This window comes from Amblyraja radiata, chromosome 31 (genome assembly GCF_010909765.2).
Source record: "Amblyraja radiata isolate CabotCenter1 chromosome 31, sAmbRad1.1.pri, whole genome shotgun sequence".
NCBI classification, from domain to species: domain Eukaryota; kingdom Metazoa; phylum Chordata; class Chondrichthyes; order Rajiformes; family Rajidae; genus Amblyraja; species Amblyraja radiata.
The window spans coordinates 4,841,441-4,862,525 of record NC_045986.1 but is presented as its reverse complement, the minus strand read 5'-3'; the positions used below and the strand labels follow the sequence as shown (position 1 = coordinate 4,862,525).

Here is a 21,085-nt window from a genome sequence, read left to right as displayed (position 1 = left end):
GGGGTTTTCAACCCTAGGACATTGCAAAGCTCGACTGAGTATTTCTTGGTATAGTCACTACTCCAGTGCAGGAAATGCAACAGCCAATTCACACAGAACAAGCCATCAGAAGCAGCAGTGTTTTAATCATCAAATCTGTATGAGAACCTGCCAGAGTCACACTTCTCTTTACAAGCTGTGAAGTTTGTATTATTAATATACAACTTACACGCATGCTTTGTGTGCTGGAAGAGCATGGTTAATCAAGAAATAAGTCTCGAATCAACCTGACCCTGAAACAAAATGGAAAGAAGAGTTCAAGAGCAAAATGACAATAGTGATTTCCCCTTTGAAATCAACGTCAACTTGAACCATTTGGCATCAGGCAGTTTCTTTTTCTAGGGCTCAAGTTCCTAGATCAGGTTTGCCCCATGTTGACAGCTCTGGAATTCATCAATAGTTCAAAAACTTTGACACGCTTATAAAAATAGTTTGGAAAATATAAAATGCACGACAATATTCTTGGCAATATCTAAACACCCGACTCAACACATGCAGCTTTTCACCTCCTACCCCAGATGTTTTTAACTTGAAGACCTGTCGGAAGTAATGAACTCCGTAAGAAGGAACTGCAGACGCTGGTTTAAACCGAAGATTTAAAAGCTTGGAGTAACTCAACAGGACAGGCAGCATCTCTGGAGAGAAAGAATGGGTGACATTTTGGATCGAGACACTTCATCAGACTGAAAAGTCACCTATTCAGTTTTTCCAGAGATGCTGCCTGTCCCGCTGAGTTACTCCAGCTTGTTGTGTCTATCTCCGGAAGAAATTAACTCCATCGTTCTGCGTTTGTTTGTCCGCAGCCCCAGGTAAAGATGGATTATGAAGCATGAAATTCTCCCATCGGCCCACCAAACGGCAGTCCCACCACAGCCCTTAATGTCCAATCAGGTTCCCTTTATGCCACAAGTTGAACATTTAAATAAACTGAAGATGTTACAAATGTTAAACGATAAAGAGAAAAAGCTGGAAGAACTCATCAGGTCAGGCAGCATCTGTGAAAAAGGGAGCAGTGACCATTTTCGGTTTGCAACAGGTTGACCCGTGATTAGTTTAGTTTAGTTTATTGTCACGTGTACCGAGGTACAGTGAACAGCTTTTGTTATACAATACAATACAATACAATACAATACAAATTTATTGTCATTTGAGCCTCAGTGAGACTCAAACAAAATTTCGTTTCCACAGCCATACAAACAAAGACAATGTCCTATAGATATACACACAATTAAATTCACACAAACATCCATCACAGTGAACCCACTGTGATGGAAGGCAAAGTCTTTTCTCTCCCCTGCTCTCAATGTCTCTCCCGATGTCCAAGCCCCAGGCGGGTGATGATAAGTCCCACGGCCATTTTAGGCCGCGCGGGGCGATTTACGGCTCCGCTCCCGGTCTGAAAGTACAAGGTTGGAGCCCCCGGCGGGCGCTGGAATGTCCCACGGTGATGTACGCGCCAGGTGATGTACGGTCCCGGTCCGGGTCGTTCCAACCCCGCGACACGGGCTGGAGAGGTCGCGTTGCGGGAGCTCCGGGAAGCGGTCTCTCTCTCCCCCCGGACCCGCGAGCTCCCGATGTCCCAGTCCACCGGACCTGCGGCTGCGTTGCTGGAGCCTCCGAGCCCCAGGAGTCGAGTCGCAGCATGCTAACCAGTCAACAGAAAGACAATACATGATTACAATCGAGCCATCCACAGTGTACAGATACATGATAATGTGAATAACATTTAGTACAAGATAAAGCCAGTAAAGTCTGATCAAAATAATATGAGGCTGACCAATAAGGTAAATAGTAACTCAGGGCTGCTCTCTAGTTGTTGGTGCCTTATAACAGCTGGGACCCTGCTGTTTTGGTGCAGACACTACGTTGATCCTCATTCTCTATAAAAAATAGAGATTTTAGTTCATAAATTTTACACTGAAATCTTCTCAATACCAAACTCTTAATTTTGACATTGCTTTTACGTTTCGATTTCTTGAAGTACACACGGTTTTGGTTTCTGTTATCTGTTTACCTCTGTGTATCAGAAAGCAGCAGTCGTTGGAGGGTGATTAATGACTCTCCTATCCATAAAGTACATGGGACATCATCATGGAGGTCCCCTGTCAAAAACCCAGGAGAACAGATCCACAGCATTAACTCTCACCATTTACACCACTGTTCAAACTGGATGAGCTTCTCCAGGCCAGTCATGTGGAGGACGTGACTCATTGATCAGTTTGGAGGAGGGGTACATCAGACTGACCACAGAGTGATACGGCAAAGAATGAAACCATTCAGTCCAGGGTGCATATTCAAGCCGCAGTTCTCTGATATCTAACATCACGTTGGTGTCCAGAGGAAGGGACCCGACCTGAAACGTCGTCTGTCCACTCCCTTCGCCATTTGCTGCTGTTCCTCCAGCAGCTCGTTCTTTACTCCTGATTCCAGCCATCTGCGATCTCTGCTTGTACTGCACTGCAAATTCCAACCCAGGTCAGGAACGGTGGTGCAGCGGTAGAGTTGCTGCCTTACAGTGAATGCAGCGCCAGAGACCCGGGTTCGATCCCGACTACGGGTGCTGTCTGTACGGGCTTTGTACCTTCTCCCCGTGACCTGCGTGGGTTTTCTCCGGGTGCTCCGGTTTCCTCCCACACTCCAAAGACGTATAGGGTATGTAGGTTAATTGGCTTGGTAAATGTAAAACTTGTCCCTAGTGGGTGTAGGATAGTGTTAATATGCGCGGATCGCTGGTCAGCACGGACCCGGTGGGCCAAAGGGCCTACGTCCGTGCTGTATCTCTAAACTAAAACTAAAGGAAGCTCTGGTGAGTATGGAATGAATAATAAACATGCAACACCAAACTTCTTGAAGTTAAAGTTCTCTGAATTTGGTGCAAATGTTGGTATCTCTCCTCAAAACCACTTGGTTGAAATTGTGTCTGCTTGGATGCCGAAAAGCCTCATGACTATCCTTTCCATTACCAACTGATGTCAGGTGTTGTAAGTAGTGCAACATCTGAAGAAGGGCCCCCGACACAAAATGCCACCTGCTCCTTTTCTCCAGAGATGCTGCCCGACCCCCTGAGTTACTCCAGCTTTTTGTGCCTATCCACATTAGAGAGTTGATTGCAAATGGATGCAGTAGTGTAGATGGGCGCTGGTCACTCCTTCATGTTAACCTGGTGTTTCTTGCTATCTTTCTCAACCTTGCCGGCACCACGATGACTTCATTAGCTGTAAAGCCCTTGTGACAGAAGGTCTCAAAGGTTATAAAAGATGATAAATAAATGCTGATTCCTTCTTTTATAATGGACAATAAACAACATTGTGGTAGTAGCCATGCAGATCAAAAGCCATCTTCTACAAGGCCTTGAACCACCTCCGTTGCCTCCTGTTTGCATTTTCCCCTTTCACCTTCTGGCTGCGATGAATTTCCCAACAGGTTACTCCTGGAGTGAGAATCTCAAGCTTTGACCTAAGATCTATTAAGTGTTCATTAAAAGCATAGCATTCACGTGTGAAATCACCTACATCCATGCAACTAATTTACCTTTGAAGTTCCTTCGTGGTTCAAGAGCAATGGAAGGCCAATTGCTCAGTTGTGAGTTTTTTCCATTCCATGTCATTCTATTTATTAGGGTGTCTAAACAGTCCTCTGTGGAATGGGAACTATGTTTCTGGAGCTCTAGGGGCTATTGGAATCAAGGGATATGAGGAGAAGGCAGACATGGGTTCTTGATTGGGGACAATCAGCCATGATCACAATGAATGGTGGTGCTGGCTCGAAGGGCCGAATGGCCTCCTCCTGCACCTATTTTCTATGTTTCTAACTGTTTACACACCTGTCAAGCACCCACAAGTGAAGGAATGGGCTGGTTGACATTGGCAAGGCCTTTATTTCAAATCAACAACAGGAAAACTGCCAGTGTCAGAGACCCGGGTTCGATCCTGACTACGGGAGCTCTGCATGGAGTTTGTACATTCTCCCCGTGACCGCGTGGGTTTTCTCCGAGATCCTCGGTTTCATCACACACTCCAAAGACGGTTTTTAGGATTATTGGCTTGGTATAAATGTAAATTGTCCCGAATGTGTCCCGTCCCCACCCACACAGTTCCTCCAACACGAGTAGGCTCAGTCCTGCTCCATGCTCGGAACATGCTGACTGGGAACTGGACTAAGTGCTCATTTGCCTTTACTGCCCGGCAGGAGGTAAAAAAAAGTTTGTCTGAAAATCAGTCTGAGAACACAAGTACACAAACCTTCCATGTTTTGAAGATGACACATGAAGCTGGCGTAACTCTGCGGGTCAGACAGCATCTTTGGAGAAAAGGAAAAGATGCTGTCTGACCCGCTGAGTTACTCCAGCTTTTTGTGTCTATTTCCGGTTTGAAGTCGCATCTGCAGTTCCTTCCTACAGCTTCCATATTTAGTATTGTATGCTGCACAAAACCTTGAGCACTTCACAATGCAATGAACTTTAGCACAATGTTTATACCACGACACTTTAGAAACATTGCTTATATTACTCATTTTTTTCATCATTCCCAAAGGTTGATCTGTAATCTAACTCCATATTTTCATCCTTGCGCCATTTCCCTCAACTCCTTTGCTGTGGAACTATTCCATAGGATGTTGAAAACTGTCAACTTCCATTTCCCCACTCCACAGCCAAAGTCATCTCAACCTCGACCATTGAGGTGCAGTTACAGACGATGTTTGTACAGTATGTGGCCAACCTTCAGCTCCTTGGAGATTTGTCCAGAAGAATGGGCCCCACACTAAACATAAGGCGGAATGGTGGTGCAGCGGTAGAGTTGCTGCCTCACAGCGCCAGAGACCCGGGTTCGATCCTGACTACGGATCTTTGTTTGTTCTCCCCGTGACCATTTTTTCCGAGTGCTCCGGTTTCCTCCCACACTCCAAAAACCTACAGGTTCATAGGCTAATTGGCTTCAGTAAGCTGAAAAACTCTCCATGGCGTGCAGGATAGTGTTAGTGTATCGCTGGTTGGTGCGGGCTCGGTAGGCCGAAGGGCGTGGATGGTGTGGACTCGGTGGGCCGAAGGGCCTGTTTCCGTGCTGTATCTCTAAAGTCTAAAGTAAAACTGTAGAAGAGAGGTCTTCTACAAATCTGCATCTGCACATCTGTACCCCAACAATACAGGTCCACAATGAGTTTGTTGCAAATGTGAATGACTTTTTACATCCAGGACCTCCTCTGGGAAGGTAGATACCAATGATGAATACAAGCTCTCTTCCATTGCACCATTGTTGCCATTCTCCAGCTGAGGAAAGCACACCAAGATCAGGACGCACAATCCAGCACTGAGCTCCTAGTCTACTGCACAACGGGAATCCCTGTCCTCCTGTATGCATTGGAGACAGGGACGAGCTGCACCAGATACCACCAAGCATTGGAAGTATTCCCAATCCACTGGCAGCTTCATTGAACTAATGTCAGCATTCTCTCCAGGCTAACATCCGCCTATCATTGGCAGAAACAAGGATGCTGGTTTCCAAAAAATAGACACATTAGTGCTGGAGTACCTCAACGGGTCAGGCAGCATCTTTGGAGAATGTGGATAGGTGACATTTCAGGTCAGGACTCTTCTTCAGACTGAAAGAATGGTTCCGATCCAAAGCAATGCCTTGTCATATTCTACAGGAATGCTGCCTGACCCGCTGGGTTATTCCAACACTGTATCCACCTACCACTTGCCCCACCCCCACCTCTCTTTTCCAGCTTTCTCCTCTGTACTCCAATCAGATTGAGGAAGGACCCCAACCCAAAACATCATCTGTCCATTCCCTCTACAGATGCTGCCTGACCCACTGAGTATTTCCAGCACGTTATCTAGTTTCAAATCATCCAGCTTGGATGGGCAGACTGAGGGAGGGGGACTGGCAAGGTTATTCCCTGATCTAATCTGACCTTGATGTCAGAGGTACTTCCATGGTGCCCACAGGACACTAAACCTTTTAACTGATGGTCAAAAAAATCAGGAATCAAAGAATAAAACAAACACTCACCCAATCACCCAATTTTTGAACTGACCATTTGACCAACACAAAGAGGAATCTCAGGCTGTGCAACAATGAGAGTTGAGATAATTGAACTCAGGATTATTTATTAATTACAACTGTTCACTAGCCGTGTCTAGATTCCCAGTCAGCATCATGTGGTTGGCCAAAGATAGACACACAAAGCTGGAGTAACTCAGCGGGACAGGCAGCATCTCTGGAGAGAAGGAATGGGTGACGTTTCGAGTCGGGACCCTTCAGACTGACATCAGGGGAGAAGGAGATAGAAACAGAAACATAGAAAAATAGGTGCAGGAGTAGGTCATTCAGCCCTTCGGATACATAGATAAGGAAGTGTAAGGTGTGAAAATAGGACAAAGGGAATGACTTTCAAGGAAAATGTAGACCAGATCATTGTTAGCTGGGAGGAGGTAACAGCAAAGCAAACAGAGATAAAATGTAGGTGTAAAGTTCCAACCTTCCCTATGTGATGAAGCTAGGTTGAAGGATGCAGTGTCAGGAATGCCAGTGTGGAATTAGACAGTGTGTCAAGCAGCTGATTACATATACTCATGTCCATTACAGAGTGTGGCAACAACAGCTTTGGAACAAACTGCCTGCAGACGTGTGATTGTGGGGGAGCCCCGTGTCACCGGGTAAACGGTGAATGCATCTGTCCAGCGGGCAAAACCGGCCTCCAGTGCAGCCAAGGTGAGTGGACAAGGGTTGCTTCAGCACCATTCTTCACTGGTGTTGCCGAAACAAGAGGTATCGAATATAGGAGCAAAGAGGTCCTTCTGCAGTTGTACAAAGGCCTAGTGAGACCACACCTGGAGTATTGTGTGCAGTTTTGGTCCCCTAATTTGAGGAAGGACATTCTTGCTATTGAGGGAGTGTAGCGTAGGTTTACAAGGTTAATTCCCGGGATGGCGGGACTGTCATTTGCTGAGAGAATGTAGTGGCTGGGCTTGTACACTCTGGAATTTAGAAGGATGAGAGGGTATTTAGAAACTTATTAGATTGTTAAGGGCTTGGACACGCTGGAGGCAGGAAACATGTTCCCGATGTTGGGGGAGTCCAGAACCAGGGGCCACAGTTTAAGAATAAGGAGTAAGCCATTTCGAACGGAGACGAGGAAACACTTTTTCACACAGAGAGTGGTGAGTCTGTGGAATTCTCTGCCTCAGAGGGTGGTGGAGGCAGGTTCTCTGGATGCTTTCAAGAGAGAGCTAGATAGGGCTCTTAAAAATAGCAGAGTCAGGGGATATGGGGAGAGGGCAGGAACGGGGTACTGATTGGGGATGATCAGTCATGAATGGTGGTGCTGGCTCGTACGGCCAAATGGCCTCAACTCCTGCACCTATTGTCTATTGTCTATTGTTTATTGTCTATTGTTTATTGCCCCGTCTGAATCAATAGAACTAATCGCTTCTGAAACCTGTAGCCAAAGTGGTCAACTCTGCTGTGACACAAGCTGAACTGTGTAACCATTTGCATGCCTCTGATTTCTCTCCACAGACTGTCCATCAGGCCGCTGGGGCCTGAGCTGCCAAGGGAGCTGCCCACCCTGTGAGAACAATGGAAGGTGTAGCAAGGAGACTGGACAGTGTACTTGCCGACCAGGATTCATGGGGAGGTTGTGTCAGAACAGTAGGTCCTCTGCCACCCCTGCGCTCGGAGCTGAGGGACCTATTATCTCCCGAACCTCTTCTCCCAGCCCTCTTTATATTTCTAACTGTCTTGTCGAAGCAGGGCAGCACGGTGGCGCAGCGGTAGAGTTGCTGCTTTACAGCACCAGAGACCTGAGTTCAATCCTGACTTCAGGTGCTGTCTGTACGGAGTTTGTACGTTCTCCCTGTGACCTGTCTGGATTTTCTCCGAGAGCTTTGGTTTTCTCTCATACTCCAAAGACGTACAGGTTTGTAGGTTAATTGGCTTGATATAATTGTAAATTGTCCCTCGTGTGTGTAGGATAATGTTAGCATGCGGGGATCGCTGGTCGACACGGACTCGCTGGGCCGAAGGGCAGATGGTGGTGCAGAGAATAGAGGGATATGGTTCATGTATAGGAGGATGAGATCAGTTTAACTAGGCATCGTGTTGGACACACACACTGTGGCGTGTTCCCGTGCTTGTATGTTGTAACTGCACCAGGACAGGTTCCACAATATGGGTGTGAGATACCCATCAAGTGGAGGCCAAGACCCTGGCCCTGGTGTTCCAACAAAGCTCCTGCAACAGAGTGAGAGTCCTTGCCGTGACAGGATTCTGCGATTGAGAGTTTGTTTCTCAGAAGATTGCAGGAGATGCTGGGGGATTGTTCAAGAGGGGGATGATGAATCAAGAGACTTGTTATTAGTCACTCGTGCATGCCAAGGGCCTGCCCCACCAGCATGCGATTGTATGCGTCTAGCGCGACCAAACGTGGTGGCTTGAGGCGTACGGCCTCACGGGGCCGGTCCCAATTCGAACCGCGGAGCCGTCTGGAGTTGTGCGGGGCTGGTCCTGACATCATACTCACCAATCAGCTGGGCAGGAGGCGGGCCGACTGAATTTGGACGTCGCATGGTGTCGGGCGGTGATGTCATTGCGCAATGCCACGCGCTAGGCGTACGCCGTCGAGACGCTGCGTACGGCCTCAATGCGGCTGCGGGCCGACAGGCCTTTGCCGCGCGGAATTTTTGGACAGTGTCAGTTTATCGGAGCCCCGCGCGATGTCGGGACCAGCTCCGCACAACTCCATATACGGCTCCGGCGATCGAAATGGGACCGGCCCCGCGAGGCCGTACAGCTCAAGCGACCACGTTAGGTCACGCTCGCCGCATGCAGTCGCATGCTGGTGGGACCGGCCCTTTACACTCAGCGACAGTTGGGCTGCTGTGGCCGGTGGGCGCACCGTGTGAATTTCGATCTTTGGCATGTGCAGATATTTTATTCCCATCTTTCCATCTTTCCGCTCCTATATCGTTACAATACGATGAAGGAATGTGCAAAGACTCATCAATCCTGCCCTTGTTTGGTCTGAGGTCTCGCTATTAACCTCTCACCACAAGTACTCCCCAAACTGTTCCCCTCACCCCCACCATAGGATGGATGCAGCAGTGATGCTTGTGGTTTGTCTCAGTGACCTCTTCATTCCCAGCTGCTGGTGACCGCCACTCTCCCTCCTTGACCACCTACATAGGCTGGGGAATCTGTGCAATTCTTTGCCACGGAAGGCTGTGGAGGGCGTCAATGGATATTTTGAAGGCAGAGATAGATAGCTTCTTGATTAATATGGGTGTCAGAGGTTATGGGGAGAAGGCAGGAGAATGGGGTTAGGAATGAGATATAGATCAGCCGTGATTGAATGCTGGAATAGACTTGATGGGTTGAATGGTCTAATTCTTCTCCTATCACTTATGACCTTATGACTAACTTTTACCTCTTGACAACTAACACAGGAGCAAGTCCTACCTCCAGCTCCTTGGCCCTGCTACAGTCGTTACTCCCTGGTTGAACCCATTTGCTACGTTCATTCCGCAGATCTGCTTCTCTTCCCCAACATCACCAATTCCTTCCCTCAGGGGAGCCAGTGTACTAGCCAGCCGGAGCCTGGAAAACCATGATGTTATTACAGACAGGCATGGGATTACAATTGAATTAAATGTAAAAGAAAAAATCTGTGGGTTGAATGTGGGTTGATGTTGGGGAAGTCCAGAACAAGGGGTCTCAGTTTAAGGATAAGGGGGAAATCTTTTAGGATCGAGATGAGAAAAACATTTTTCACACATAGAGTGGTGAATCTCTGGAATTCTCTGCCACAGAAGGTAGTTGAGGCCAGTTCATTGGCTATATTTAAGAGGGAGTTAGATGTGGCCCTTGTGGCTAAAGGGATCAGGGGGTATGGAGAGAAGGCAGGTACAGGATACTGAGTTGGATGATCAGCCATGATCATATTGAATGCAGGCTCGAAGGGCCGAATGGCCTACTCCTGCACCTATTTTCTATGCTTCTATGTAATATTTTCCTAGTGATATGTGTAACTGGAAGTGACAGCGAGTCTATTTTCTCCACCAGTTTGCCCCGTGGGCCGGTATGGCCTGGGCTGTCAGATGCGATGTGTTTGTGAGAACAAGGGGCACTGTGACCCCGCCACAGGCCGCTGCCAGTGTACCCCAGGATGGATTGGCCACAACTGCAGGAGAGGTAAGGACATTCAGCAACTACCCCCTCCAGAACTCCGCACCTCCTCAACCTTACACTGGCCAAACTATTTGCCACCTTTTATTAGCCAACAAACAATTAGGGAACAATGATCAGGAACAGAGCTTGCCAATCACATGCTAAGTATGGACTGATTAGGAAAAGGCAGCATGGACTTGTTAAAGACTAAATATCTAAGACTGACACATTGGTGCAGCTGGTAGAACTGCTGTCTCACAGCGCCAGAGACCCAGGTTCGATCCTGATTTCAGGTGCTATCTGTGTGGAGTTTGCACATTCTCCCTGTGATTGCGTGGCTTTCCTCTGGGTGCCCTGGTTTCCTCCCGCATCCCAAAGTTGTGCGGGTTTGTAGGTTAATTGGCCCCAGTGTGTAGGGAGTGGATGAGAAAGCGGAATAACAAAGAATTAGTGTGAAAGGGTGATCAAAGGTCAGCGTGGACTCGGTGGGCCGGAGGTCCTGTTTCCATGCTGAATAGCGTCATAGTCATAGAGTGATACCGTGTGGAAACAGGCCCTTCGGCCCAACTCACCCACACCGGCCAACAATGTCCCATCTACCCCAGTCTCACTTGCCTGCACTTGGTCCATATTCCTCCAAACCTGTACTATCATGTACCTGTCCAACTGTTTATTAAATGATGGGATAGTCCCAGCCTCAACTACCTCCTCTGGCAGCTTGTTCCATACACTCACCACCCTCTGTGTGAAAATGCTACCCCTTGGATTCCTATTAAATCACCTTAAACCTATGTCCTCTGGTCCTCGATTCCCCTACTCTAGGTAAAAGACTCTGTGCATCTACCAGATCTATTCCTCTCATGATTTTGTATACCTCTATAAGATTCCCCCTCATCCTCCTGCACACCATGGAATCGAGACCCAGCCTACTCAACCTGTCCCTATAGCTCACACCCTCTAGTCCGGTCAACATCCTCGTAAATCTTTTCTGAACCCTTTCAAGCTTGACAATATCTTTCCTATAACATGGTGCCCAGAACTGAACACAATATTCTAAATGCGGTCTCACCAACGTCTTATACAACCGCAACATGACCTCCCAACTTCTATACTCAATACTCTGACTGATGAAGGCCAAAGTGCCAAAAGCCTTTTTGACCACGTTATCTACCTTCGACTCGACCTTCAAGGAACCATGCACCTGTACTCCTAGATCCCTCTGCTCTACAACACTACCCAGAGGCCTACCATTCACTGTGTAGGTCCTGCCCTTGTTCGATGTCCCAAAATGCAACATCTCACACTTCTCTGTATTAAATTCCATCAACCAATTCTCCGCCCACCTGGCCAATCGATCCCGATCCTGCTGCAATCGTTCACAACCATCTTCATTATCTGCAAAACCACTCACTTTTCTAGCATCAGCAAACTTGCTAATCTTGCCCTGTATGTTCTCATCCAAATTATTGATGTAGATGACAAACAGTAACGGGCCCAGCATCGAACCCTGAGGCCACCACTAGTCACAGGCCTCCAGTCTGAGAAGCAACCTTCCACCATTACCCTCTGCTTCCTTCCATGGAGCCAATTTGCTATCCATTCAACTTGGATCCTATGTGATCTAACCTCGCAGAGCAGCCTACCATGCGGCACCTTGTCGAACGCCTTACTGAAGTCCATGTACACAACATCTACAGCTCTGCCATCATCAACCTTTTTGCTCACGTCTTCAAAAAAATAATTCAGATTTGTGAGACACGACCTCCCACGTACAAAACCATGCTGACTGTCCCTAATCAGCCGTTGCCCATCCATATGCCTGTATATCCTATCCCTCAGAATACTCTCCAGTAATTTACCAACTACAGATGTTAAGCTCACCGGCCTATAGTTCCCAACATTTTCCCTGCAGCTCTTCTTGAAATGAGGCACAACATTTGCCCCCCTCCAGTCTTCCAGCACCTCTCCTGTATTTAAGGACGACTCATAAATTTCAAACAGGGCTCCCGCAATTTCCTCTTTCGTTTCCCGCAATGTCCTCGGATATATCGATCAGGCCCCAGAGATTTGTCTAACTTCAAACACGACAGTACCTTGAAACTTTTCTTTGGATCAGTCTGCTTTTGCTGGGTTTCACTTGTGAAGGTGTTTGTCCAATTCAAATCATTTTATTGGAGGTATGGAGAGTGGAATGTTCACCAACCATCCAGCGTAACACTGACCGTACATCTCTCTGGCGACCATGCTCCCATTGTCGTGAAGAGATGAAGGAACATCTCGGAATAGTCTGATGATGATGATGATGGAAACTGGGAGGTAATGATTTTCTGGACATTCTGGACATACATGAGACTGCAGATCTGGAATCTTGAGGAAGCAACAAGCTGCTGGAGGAATAAGCAACTCCTTTCTTCCCACCTTCTCCCTCTACTCTGGTCTTAAAGAAGGGTCTTAATCTGAAATGTCATCTATTCATTCCCTCCACAGGTGCTGCCTGACCTGCTGAGATCCTCCAGCACTTTGTTTCTTTTTCCCTTGACATCCTGCATTCTTTTTGTTCTTGGTCAGAGGGGTGACGGGTTGGAAGGTACCCTGGAGAGCTCCAGAGTGTATCCCCCCTCGTAAGCTCCACATCTCACCACCATGGTCCAGTCGCACTTAGGAAACCTGAACGGAAACCTCTGGAGACTTTGACCCCACCCAAGGTTTCCGTGCAGTTCCCGGACGTTCCCGGAGGTATTTGTCAGTCTCCCTACCTGCATCCACTACCTGCAACCTCCGGCAACCACCTGCAACCTCCGGGAACCGCACGGAGGGGTGCAAAGTCTCCAGAGGTTTCCGTTCAGGTTTCCTAAGTGGGACAGGGGCATTAAGCATTGCGTTCAGAGGCTGGGGTAGATCATTCAGTTTGCTATGTTCCCAGTGAAGCTTTTATGTGGATGTCGCCAGGACTTGATAAACTCCAAGTCTGCCCAACCTCTCCCCATAGCTGAGGCCTCCAGTCCTGGTAACATCCTCGTCAATCTTCCCCAGTTTAGCAGCATCTGTACTATAGCAGGGTGGCCAAAACTGAACGCAATACTCCAATGTGGCCTTACCAATGTCTTGTGCAAATGTATCATAACATTCCAACCACGACATGCAATACACTGACTGGATGAAAGCAAGGTTCCAAATGCCTGCTTGACCACCTTATCGGCCTGTGACACCATTTTTAAAGAACTACATTCCTGGACTCCTAGACCCCTCTGCTCTACAACACTCCCCAGGGCCCTGCCATTCACTGTGAAGGTCCTGCCGTGGTTTGACTTCCCAAAATGCAACATCTTGCATTTATCTGCATTAAACTCCATTAACCATTACACACCCCAACTGATCGAGATCCTGCTATAATCTTTGATGGCCATCTTTGCTAAGTGCCATACCACCCATTTTTATGTCATTTTAGTGTCTGCAAAGTTACTAATCCTGCCTCCTATCCTGCTAATCCTGATCTCATCCAGATCGTTGATGTGAACCACAAACATCAACGGGGCCCAACACCAATCCCTGAAGCACTCCACTAGTCACTGGCCTCCATTCCGAAAAGCAACCTTCCAGGGCCACCCTCTGCTTCCTTCCATGAAGCCGTCTGTCTATCCCATTGGCTGGGTCTCCAGGATCCCGTGCGATCTAACCTGTTTTGTTTTCTCTAAGCCTGTGATGCTGGTCATTGGGGAGCGGACTGTTTGAACTCGTGTGACTGCAGGAACAGTGATGGGAGCTGCCACACGGTCAGTGGGCAGTGTATCTGCGAGGCAGGTTTCACTGGCCAGCGCTGTGACCACAGTAAGTACCATCTAGGTCTGAGAGTCTACCACTAGAGGTCATAGCCTCAGAATTAAAGGACGTTCTTCTAGGAAGGAGATGAGGAGAAATTTCTTCAGTCAGCCGTTGGTGAATCTGTGAAATTCTTTGAAACTATATTTCATTCATTTTCATTGATTAGATTTCTGAAATGGTGGTTGTCAAGAGCAAACACTTTAATATAAAGGTCTGAAGAAGGGTTTCGGCCCGAAACGTCGCCTATTTCCTTCGCTCCATAGATGCTGCTGCACCCGCTGAGTTCCTCCAGCAATTTTGTGTACCTAATATAAAGGCCATGTCAGTGCATATTTTTAAGGCAGAGTTAGATAGATTTTTGATTAGTATGGGTATCGGAGGTTATGGGGAGAAGGTAGGAGAATGGGGTTAGGAGGGAGAGATAGATCAGCCATGATTGAATGGTGGAGTAAACTTGATGGACCGAATGGCCTAATTCTATCCTATCACTTATGACTTATGAATGTACAGGCTGGAGACCACTGGTAGAGCCCTAGAGAACCACAGCACGGAAACAGGTCCTTCAACCCCATTCAACCATGGCAAGCGGCATGCCCATCTAAGTTAGTACCATTTCCCCTGGTTAGGCCCATATCCCTCTGCACCTCCCCAATCCCTGTACCTGACCAAACACCTTTTAAATGTTGTTATAGTGCCGACCTCAACCCAATGCCCCTGACAGTTTGTTCCATACTTCTTGATGAAATATATAATATTCTGAGAGACATAGAAGGGGTAGAGAGTCAGAACCTTTTTTCCCAGGGTGGAAATGTCCAATAGTAGAGAGCATAGTTATAAGGTGGGAGGGGGGAAAGTTTAGTGGGCAAGTTTTTTTACACAGAGAATGGTGGGTGCCTGGAACACATTGCCAGGGGTGGTGGTGGAGGCAGATACAACAGTGGCGTAGATAGACACATGGAAGTGCATGGATTAGAAGGATGGGGATCATGTACAGACAGATGAGATCATTGTAACCTGGCATCATGTTCGGCACAAACATTGTGGGCCAAAGGGCCCGTTCTTGTGCTGTACTGTTCTATGTTCCAAGTTCCATGTTCCAAGTTCCATGTTCCGTGTTCTGTGTTATATGTTCTATGTTCCATGTTCCGTGTTATATGTTCCAGGTTCCATGTTCCATGTTATATGTTCCATGTGCCATGTTCTATGTTCCAAGTTTCATGTTCTGTGTTCCGTGTTATATGTTCAATGTTCCAAGTTCCATGTTTCATGTTCTATGTTCCAAGTTCCATGTTCCATGTTCCATGTTCCATGTTCTGTGTTATATGTTTTATGTTCCATGTTCCATGTTATATGTTCCAGGTTCCATGTTCCAGGTTCCATGTTCCATGTTCTATATACCACCATCCTCTGTGTGAGGAAGTAGCCTCTCAGGTCCCGTTTACATCATGTTCGCTCATCTTGAACCCTATGTCCTCTGGTTTTTGATTCCTCTTCCTTGGAATTAAGACCGTTTGCATTTGCCTTTTTATGCCTCCCATGGTTTTATAAATGAGGAGATCTCCCCCCCCCCCCCCCCCCCCTCCCCGCAGACTCCTACACTCCTATAAATAACATCCTAGCCTCCCCAACCACTCCCTAACAGGTTTTTCAAATATATTACCAACCACTCGTGGGCCCATGAGTCCTGGCAATATATGTGTAAAACCTCTTTGCAATCTTTCCAGCTTAATAATGTCTTGCCTGTAACAGGGGTATCAAAACTGTGCTCAATTCTCCAAGTGCAGCCTCACCCACGTCTTCTATAACTACACCGTCCATAATGTTCCAATACTATCTGAAGAGGTATATCTGCTGCTGAGGGAAATGGACACTTCACATTTCCTGCTGCCCTCCCAACAACCTCAGCCTGTACCTTGGGTGTGACCAGCTCACTAAAACTCCTACCTCTGGTGCTCTCAGCATCCTGGATCATCCCGAGTGTCATAGAGTGATACAGTGTGGAAACAGACCCCTTGGCCCAACTTGCCCACACCTGTCAACATGTCCCAGCTACACTAGTCCCACCTGCCAGTATTTGGTCCATACCTTCCAAACTTATCCTATCCATGTACCTGTCTAACTGCTTCTTAAACGTTGGGATAGTCCCAGCCTCAACTACATCCTCAGATTCCTTACCAAATCTTTTCCCCTTCACCTTAAGCCTATGTCCTCTGGTCCTCGATTCACCTACTCTGGGCAAGAGACTCTGTGTATTCCTCTCATGAGTGCGTCCAACCCCAGCTCCAGTTCATTGACATGGTCAGTCAGGAGTTGGAGCTGAAAGCGTCTCCCACAGATGTAGTCACCTGGAAGTTTCCCTGGTCTCTCACATACTGCAGGAGAAGCAAACCGTTACTTCAGCACTTAGTGTCTTTATCAATGTCATCTCATTTCAGGTAGTCATTGTCCCCTCACTGTTTGTGTGCCAACTAGACACCCCATGTTGTAACAATGCTTACTGCAACCCACTGTACTTTAGGATGAGCTGTGGTTACGGCAGGTACTATGGAAATGCCAGTTGCTTTCTCATTACAAGCATATAACCATATAACCATATAACAATTACAGCACGGAAACAGGCCATCTCGGCCCTACAAGTCCGTGCCGAACATATTTTTTCCCCTTAGTCCCACCTGCCTGCACTCATACCATAACCCTCCATTCCCTTCTCATTAATATGCCTATCCAATTTACTTTTAAATGATACCAACGAACCTGCCTCCACCACTTCCACTGGAAGCTCATTCCACACCGCTACCACTCTCTGAGTAAAGAAGTTCCCCCTCATGTTACCCCTAAACTTCTGTCCCTTAATTCTGAAGTCATGTCCTCTTGTTTGAATCTTCCCTATTCTCAAAGGGAAAAGCTGATCCACATCAACTCTGTCTATCACTCTCATCATTTTAAAGACCTCTATCAAGTCCCCCCTTAACCTTCTGCGCTCCAGAGAATAAAGACCTAACTTATTCAACCTTTCTCTGTAACTTAGTTGTTGAAACCCAGGCAACATTCTAGTAAATCTCCTCTGTACTCTCTCTATTTTGTTGACATCCTTCCTATAATTGGGCGACCAAAATTGTACACCATACTCCAGATTTGGTCTCACCAATGCCTTGTACAATTTTAACATTACATCCCAGCTTCTATACTCAATGCTCTGATTTATAAAGGCTAGCATACCAAAAGATTTCTTTACCACCCTATCTATATGAGATTCCACCTTCAAGGAACTATGCACGCTTATTCCCAGATCCCTCTGTTCAACTGTATTCTTCAATTCCCTACCATTTACCATGTACGTCCTATTTTGATTTGTCCTGCCAAGGTGTAGCACCTCACATTTATCAGCATTAAACTCCATCTGCCATCTTTCAGCCCATTCTTCCAAATGGCCTAAATCACTCTGTAGACTTTGGAAATCCTCTTCATTATCCACAACACCCCCTATCTTGGTATCATCTGCATACTTACTAATCCAATTTACCACCCCTTCATCCAGATCATTGATGTACATGACAAACAACAAAGGACCCAACACAGATCCCTGAGGCACCCCACTAGTCACCTGCCTCCAACCCGACAAACCGCCATCCACCATTACCCTCTGGCTTCTCCCATTCAGCCACTGCTGAATCCATCTTGCTATTCCTGCATTAATACCCAACAGTTTAACCTTCTTAACCAACCTTCCATGAGGAACCTTGTCAAAGGCCTTACTAAAGTCCATATAGAAAACATCCACTGCTTTACCCTCGTCAATTTCCCTAGTAACCTCTTCAAAAAATTCAAGAAGATTAGTCAAACATGACCTTCCAGCCACAAATCCATGCTGACTGTTCCTAATCGGACCCTGTTTATCCAGATGCTTATATATATTATCTCTAAGTATCTTTTCCATTAATTTGCCCACCACTGAAGTCAAACTAACAGGCCTATAATTGCTAGGTTTACTCTTAGAATCCTTTTTAAACAATGGAACAACATGCGCAGTACGCCAATCCTCGGGGACTATTCCCGTTTCTAATGACATTTGAAATATTTCTGTCATAGCCCCGGCTATTTCTACACTAACTTCCCTCAATGTCCTAGGGAATATCCTGTCAGGACCTGGAGACTTATCCACTTTTATGTTTTTCAAAAGTGTCAGTACTTCTTTTACTTTGAAACTCATAGTATCCATAGCTACTCTACTAGTTTCCCTTACCTCACATAATTCAATATCCTTCTCCTTGGTGAATACCGAAGAAAAGAAATTGTTCAATATCTCCCCCATCTCTTTTGGCTCTGCAGATAGCTGTCCACTCTGTCTCTCCAATGGACCAATTTTATCCCTCATTTTCCTTTTGCTATTAATATAGCTGTAGAAACCCTTTGGATTTACTTTCACCTTACTTGCCAAAGCAACCTCATGTCTTCTTTTAGCTTTTCTAATTTCTTTCTTAAGATTCTTTTTACATTCCTTATACTCCACAAGCACCTCATTTACTTCATGCTGCCTATAATTATTTTAGATCTCCCTCTTTTTCCGAACAAGATGTCCAATTTCCCGTGAAAACCAGGGCTATTTCCAATTTTGACTGTTTCCTTTCAACCGAACAGGGACATAAAGATTCTGTACTCTTAAAATTTCCCCTTTAAATGTCCTCCATTTCTCTTCTACATCCTTCCCATAAAACAAAATGTCCCAGTTCACTCCTTTTAAATCATTTCGCATCTCATCAAAGTTAGCCTTTCTCCAATCAAAAATCTCAACCCTAGGTCCAGTTCTGACCCTCTCCATAATTATATTGAAACTAATGGTATTGTGATCACTGGACCCGAAGTGCTCCCCAACGCATACCTCCGCCACCTGTCCCGTCTCATTTCCTAACAGGAGGTCCAACACTGCCCCTCCTCTAGTAGGTACCTCTATGTATTGCTGCAAAAAACTATCCTGCACACATTTTACAAACTCCAAACCATCCAGCCCATTTACCGAATGTGTTTCCCAGTCTATGTGTGGAAAGTTGAAATCTCCCACAATCACTACTTTGTGCTTACTACTAATATCTGCTATCTCCTTACATATTTGCTCTTCCAATTCTCGATCCCCATTTGGCGGTCTATAATACACCCCTATAAGTATTGCTACCACTTTCCCACTTCTCAGTTCCACCCAAATAGCCTCCCTGGATGAGCCCTCCAATCTATCCTGCCAAAGCACTGCTGTAATATCTTCCCTGACTAATAATGCAACACCTCCACCTCTTGCCCCTCCAATTCTATCACACCTGAAGCAACGAAATCCTGGAATATTTAGTTTCCAATCACAGCCCTCCTGCAACCATGTTTCACTGATCGCCACAACATCATACTTCCAGGTGTCTATCCAGACTCTAAGCTCATCCACCTTTCTTACAATGCTCCTAGCATTAAAATATGCACATTTAAGAAACCCCCCACCTCTTATTCTCTGTTTATTTCCTTTTTTTTCTTTCTCCTCTTGTGTCCGAGTGCTTCCCTTTTCTGCTTCCTGCCTCCCATTCTGTCTACTAGCTTTCTCTATTTGAGTCCCTCGCCCCAACCATTCTAGTTTAAAGTCTCCCCAGTAGCCTTTGCAAATTTCCCCGCCAGCATATTGGTTCCCCTCGGGTTCAAGTGCAACCCATCCTTTCTGTACAGGTCCCACCTTCCCCAAAAGAAGTCCCAATGATCCAGAAACTTGAATCCCTGCCCTCTGCACCAGTCTTTCAGCCACGCATTTATCCTCCACCTTGCTCCATTCCTACTCTCACTGTCGCGTGGTACAGGCAGTAATCCTGAGATTGTTACCTTTTTGGTCCTTTTCCTTAACTCTCCTCCCAACTCCCTAAATCCTCCATTCAGGAACTCTTCCCTTTTTTTACCTATGTCATTGATACCTATATGTACCACGACCTCAGGCTCCTCTCCCTCTGATTTCAGGATATCTTGGATGCGTTGAGACACGTCCGAGACCTTGGCACCAGGGAGGCAGACCACCATCCTGGTCTCCCGACTGCGTCCACAGAATCGCCTATCCGACCCCCTAACAATAGAGTCCCCAATTACTATTGCCCTCTTCTTTTTGTCCCTACCTTTCGGAGCAACAGGGCCGGTCTCTGTGCTGGAGGCCTGTCCGCTGTTGCTACCCCCGGGTAGGCTGTCACCCCCATCCGTACTCAAACAGGAGTACTTATTTGCAAGGCGTACTGACATTAGAGTACTCTCTCGTCCCTGCCTCTGCCCCTTGCCCTTCCTTAGCGTGACCCACGTGTCTCTCTCCCGAGGTTTTGGAGTGACCACCTCCATATAACTCCCCTCTATGACCTCGTCACTCTCCCTGACCAGACAAAGGTCATCGAGCTGCTGCTCCAGGAACCTAATACGGTCCCTTAGGAGCCCCATCTCGCTGCACCTGGTGCAGATGTGGACGTCTGGAGGGCCATCCGACACCATGACCTCCCACATCTGACATCCAGAACAGTACACTGCTCTGGCTGTCATTCTCTCGCCTTACCCTGGATCCGATACAAGTATAATACAATAGAAACTGCTGGGAGAAATCAGCAGGTATCTGACTCACAACAGCTGCTCCCTCTTGACCTTTAAACTGCACCTTTATTATATAAACAAAAAGCACTGTACTTTTACTAAAGCACTGTACCCTTAGCTCACTGTACCCTTTACTAAGCATAGCATGGAGTTGGTACTTGGCACAATAATGTCACTGAATTCCAAAAGTAGGTGGTCTTGTAAACCAGTTTAAAGCCTAGAAATGAAACTTCACATATTCTTGGTGGTTGAGTAGGTAGCATGGCACCAAATCAGATGTCACCAAAATGCAGCATGAAATTGGGACATTCTCGGTTTGAAAAAAATCACATTTGTGGCTTTTCCCAAACATCATCGGGTTATGCATCATGGGAGAGCAGGTCAGCCTGGTTACTGTGAGCTCTCTGTAACAGACACAACGGGAATATCAGGGTGAACTGCACCAGAAAGTACCCAGGCCAAACTGT

General features: G+C 46.7%; 1 protein-coding gene across 1 annotated transcript in view; it reads left to right on the top strand.

The window, feature by feature from the left end:
* megf6 (multiple EGF like domains 6) overlaps window positions 1–21,085 on the top strand; it is a 611,064-nt gene that overhangs the window by 538,366 nt on the left and 51,613 nt on the right. Inside the window, 4 exon segments of the mRNA XM_033047803.1 lie at window positions 6,627–6,752; window positions 7,560–7,691; window positions 10,101–10,229; window positions 13,902–14,033. Coding sequence (XP_032903694.1) covers window positions 6,627–6,752; window positions 7,560–7,691; window positions 10,101–10,229; window positions 13,902–14,033 — 519 coding nt within the window.